The sequence below is a fragment of the Gavialis gangeticus genome, unplaced genomic scaffold, assembly GCF_001723915.1.
Source record: "Gavialis gangeticus isolate Ggan-Ray unplaced genomic scaffold, GavGan_comp1, whole genome shotgun sequence".
NCBI classification, from domain to species: domain Eukaryota; kingdom Metazoa; phylum Chordata; order Crocodylia; family Gavialidae; genus Gavialis; species Gavialis gangeticus.
In genome coordinates this window covers 113241090-113245617 of record NW_017729022.1, presented here as the reverse complement: position 1 = coordinate 113245617, position 4528 = coordinate 113241090, and the positions used below count along the sequence as shown (strand labels likewise).

At 50.1% G+C, this 4528-nt stretch overlaps 1 protein-coding gene across 1 annotated transcript in view; it reads left to right on the top strand.

Moving 5' to 3' along the window:
• Positions 1-4528, top strand: part of CD9 (CD9 molecule) — a 58560-nt gene that overhangs the window by 23464 nt on the left and 30568 nt on the right. The window contains exon 2 of the mRNA XM_019515996.1: positions 2473-2575. Coding sequence (XP_019371541.1) covers positions 2473-2575 — 103 coding nt within the window. The remainder of the gene's footprint in view (positions 1-2472; positions 2576-4528) is intronic.

Sequence of the window (4528 nt, the reverse complement as noted above, 5' to 3'; positions counted from 1 at the left end):
CCCCAAATGCTGCACTTGATCTTTAGACAGTAATATTTTTACACTACTGTCTTCTGCATTTCTTCCCTCTGCTGCCCCCATGTTTCCATCTTCCTCATTTAACCACTAATATTCAGATCTCTGTTTAGAACAGGGGTGGGCAAAATGTGGCCTGCCAGGCCATTCTGTCTGGCCTGCAGGGCCCCTAGACACTTCTTAAATTTGCCTCTGGTTCCTGTCAAAAGTGGCAGGAGCCAGGGGCAGTAGGACCCAGGGGAAGCCACAGCAGGCCCCTGGAAGAGCAGGGCTGGCCCTGCCCATGCTGGAGCAGGAACACCCAGTAAAGGGGGGTGAGGGGGTGCTGGTCCCCATCTGGCCACAGGGCTGGGGTGGGGAGCTGGGAGCAAGGGGGTGCACAGGAGCCAGTGCTGGTAGGGTTCAGAGTGGGGTGGCTCCCCTCTGTGCTGGTGCAGCCCAGGCAGCTGCACTCTGGGCCTTGCCGGCACTGGCCCTGGGGCACCGCCTGGCTGTCGCTGGTCCCAACCCCTCTTGTTCCCCCTCCCGGGGGTGGCATGGGGGTGGGGAGCAGCATGACCTGGTAGGGATGTGGTCTGGGGTTTGGGGAGGTGGTACAGAACTTCTATCCTGTGCCTGAGGTTTGGGGCAGCAACGGCCCAGTGGCTGTTGCTGCCCTGCCCATGGGAGGCTCTGGTGGGTGCTGCTGCCATGGGGGGAAGGCCTGGGCCTCCCTGCTCCACAGGTCCCAGGGCACAGGAAGCTTGGGGAGGCCACAGGAGCTTTCAGAAGAAAAAAGCAGCTGTGGCTCTGCTCCGGTTCCTGGCACAGCCTCTTTGCCCATCCTGGGGCTGTGGGGATGAGCTGCTGCCAGGTTGCTGGGGCCTTGCAGGGCGGGGGCAGTCTAGGCCTACCTCCCAGGGTGGCAGCACCCTCTGGGGATGCCTGTAGCGGGGGGGCAGCCAGGCAGTTGCTATCTCAAGCCTCAGGCGCAGGATGCAACTTGTGCACCACATCCCTGGCCTTCCTGTGTCCTGGGCCATGTGCTGCCCCCAGTGGCCTCAGGTGGTCCCCTGCACTGCCCCCAGGGCTGGCCAGGAGCTTCCCGAGGGCCTCCTGGAAGCTGCAGGAGCTTCTGAAGCAGAAAAGCAGCCACACCTCTGCTCTGGCTCCAGGCACAGCCTCCCTGCCTGTCCCAGGGCCAGGGGCAAGCTGCTACCAGGCCCCTGTGGGGTGCGGGGGGGACTGGGCCATCTCTCCCAGGTGGTGGCATCCCCTGGGTCACCTGTTTGGGGTGGGGGGGCAGGCAGGCCTTTGCTGCCCCAAGCCTCAGGCATGTGATGCAAGTTCTGCACCACCTTGGAGTTCCTACATCCCCACTGACTTGTGGCTCCCAGAGCCCCCCACACTGCCCCTGAAGCCTGACAGGCTCTTCCCTGACAGCCCCATCTCCTGGCGGCAGCAGGAGCTGCTGGAGTGCAAACACAGCCATGAGGCTTCAGGCAGCAAGGACCCAGCTCACTCCCTGCTTGCAACCCTTCTTGCAAACCCTAGGGCCACCACCTCCTCCAGACACAATCGCACATCCCACAAATACCACACACACATCCACCCATACCCCACAACACCGCTGCACGTCCCACACACTATACAAGAGTAAGACTACATTTTGAGCTATTATGCAATCACTTCTACATATAAAGCACAACCACACATGTATTGGGACAAAAATTTATATCTTTGAATTGAATTTAAAATATAATATTGTGGGTATTTGATTTTTAGTACATAATTTGTTCTTGGGTTTTTTTTCCAGTGCTAAGATGGCAAACCCTCTTATCCAAAGGAGAACTTCCAGGGGCAAGGGGAGGGACTTCTGGTCTCAAGGGTCAGAGGTCAGGGGCAGGACTTCCAGTCCCAAGATGGGGGGCAGGGCACCTGTGAAGGGGTGGGGTTACCCATTCAGGCCTCAACAACTTGCAAAAACTCATGAAGCAGCCCTCCAGCCAAAATAACTGCCTGCCCCTGGTTTAGAAGCTCAGCAGACATGAAACCCAGCATTGGGAAGTTGAACTTTTAACCAGACTTCTAATTCGGCTTGAAATTTCTAGCTGGCTTTCACTTGGAACTAAATGAACTGCATTGTCAGTATGTTGCAAAAGTGTCTTACTTGGTGTGAGAACTTCAGATAACTAAAGTATCCATTTTCATTCCAATCCTTTCTGTAAGGCCATTTCGGAGCCAGTGGAAATGTGTAGCTTAACAGTTTGCCATAGTCATAGATGTAGTATGTTTTCATTGTGGAACGGGAATCTCCTGCTGAAAAGGTATCTTAAAAAATCTAATGCAGCACCTAATTGGGATGTAAATATGCTAAAAATAAGTTCTGGTAGTTGAGCAATAAGACACTTTCACATCTAAAAGTGAATATGATGCTAACAAGTAATATTCTAACCATGTTCTTCTTTCTTTGTGCAGCTTGCTGGAACAGCAGTTCTTGCAATTGGACTATGGCTACGATTTGATGCACAGACTAAAAGCATCTTTGAACTGGAATCCAACAATACAACCTTCTATACTGGTAAGCTATGAGAGATAAAATGGCTGAAAGGAATGAAAAAATAAACTGTACTTCGTAGCTTTTATTTTTTTTGGTTTGGTTTTTTTCTGGGGGTGGGGGGTGTTTTGTGTGGAGTTTTGTTTGGCCAGGATAGGCTGTTGGGCAAGGGGGCTTCTGTCTGTCCACCTGTGCAGTGGTGTCTTTGGTGTCATATACCCAAGTTTGCTTTTCATATAACTCTTCTTTTGTACCTCACAATTCCTTTGTTTGCTGTTAGCCAATTAAATTCTACCACCTCTTCAGTTGCTGATCTTTGTTCACATCTAATTTCCACATGTCTTGCAATTTTATTGCCTCTTTCCCATCTGTCCTTGTGTATCATCAACAAACCAGCAAGCTTATAACTAAGTATCCTGGTTTTCTCTTTTTTAAATCCCCAATTTTCCTTTTACTTTTATCATGGGAAAATGTGGATTGGGATTACTTTTTTTTTTTTTAAACTGAAAAGGATTTCTTTAAATTGGAGAACCAGGATCCCTGCTTATAATAATCATGCAGGTTTTTTCCAGATCACAAAGGAGGCCCCTAGACTTGTTCTGTTTCAAATATACTTTTTTTTTTTTCTTGTAGCTAGTCTAGACCTCCACACAATCCCTATCATGACCTCAATTTATGCTACTTCAGACATGCTGGTTCATGATCAGTCTGATTTGTTGTGTTTTTCTTTGTTCTATATATGTTTTACTTCCCCTTCTTTACTGTGGTTAAGTTGACACATTTTGCCTGTGTTAGTACTCAATGCTGCTTATAGTCGGTAGTCTTGTTTCACATCCGAAAAAAGTTACCTGAAGGTTACTGCTCTTTGCAAAACCAGCAAAAGGCAGGTCCTGCTGTCCTAGAAGCCCTTAAGCTTGACGCATATTTCAGGAGCCTGGAGTTGTATAGAAAAATGGAGTGGGAGCATAGGTTATACCTACTGTGTGTGCCTTCTCCATGCCACTGCAAGGTAAAGTGCCAGCTGCAGATGGGAAGGCAGGTACCAGGACCTAGCCCCCACTTGTCCCCTGCAGCAACAAAGAAAAAGCTCCCCTGCTGCAATAGATGCTTTTCCTCCTAGCGCAGGGGAAAGCAGTGGGTACTTCTGTCTTATCGTTCTGCTTTATACCAGACTGTCCCATTTTCTGAACGCTTTGTAACCCTGCCCATTTCTGAATAGGGAATGGACTGCAAAAAGTCTTTCATTTCCACCAATGAACTGAAAAACATGTCAGACATTTTATCGTTGCAGTTTTGTTGGCTATGCCTAGGGGTAGGGAAGTGCGCAGCCAGGAGCATCAGGGTTGCCAGCCAGCCAGGGAGGGAGCAAGGCAGGAAGAAGATCCCAGAGACCCCATCCCTTGCTACTGACTGGTGGAGGAGGTGGTGACAGCCCCACCCCTTTGCTACTGATTGGCTGAGGGGGCTGTTGGCCCTGCCTCTTAGTAAGGAGATGTCCTGTATTCTGAGAATTTATCAGTGGCTGCCCTATTCCATCTGCTTCCATTAGGAAAAGTAGCAAATCCAGGATAACAGCATCTGACAGGGAGGATTGGTCAAAGCAAGCAGGTCAGTCCGGACTAGTAACCAAGGTAATAAATGCTGCTTCTGTAACAGTGAGGTCAACAGATGATAGCATTGGCATGTTGTTGGACTTGCTGCATCCAGAGAAACTTGCATCCAACCACTAATATTAGGCCTGTGCAAAGCGGCAAGTATTGCTTTGGATATGGAGGATAGTGGTTCAATTTGGAGACTTGAGTCACTGTCCTGATTTCAGTTTGGCTGAATCTGATCCGAAAGGTCTGGTGCTGCTTGATCTGGCTGTAGATGGAACAAGCAGCTGACACAGTGCCTGCAGCTGGTAAGTCTGGCGTGGGACTAGGGGAGGGAGGGATTGGGGCTGGGACAAGCTTCCCAGCCAGGGTGTGTCACTCG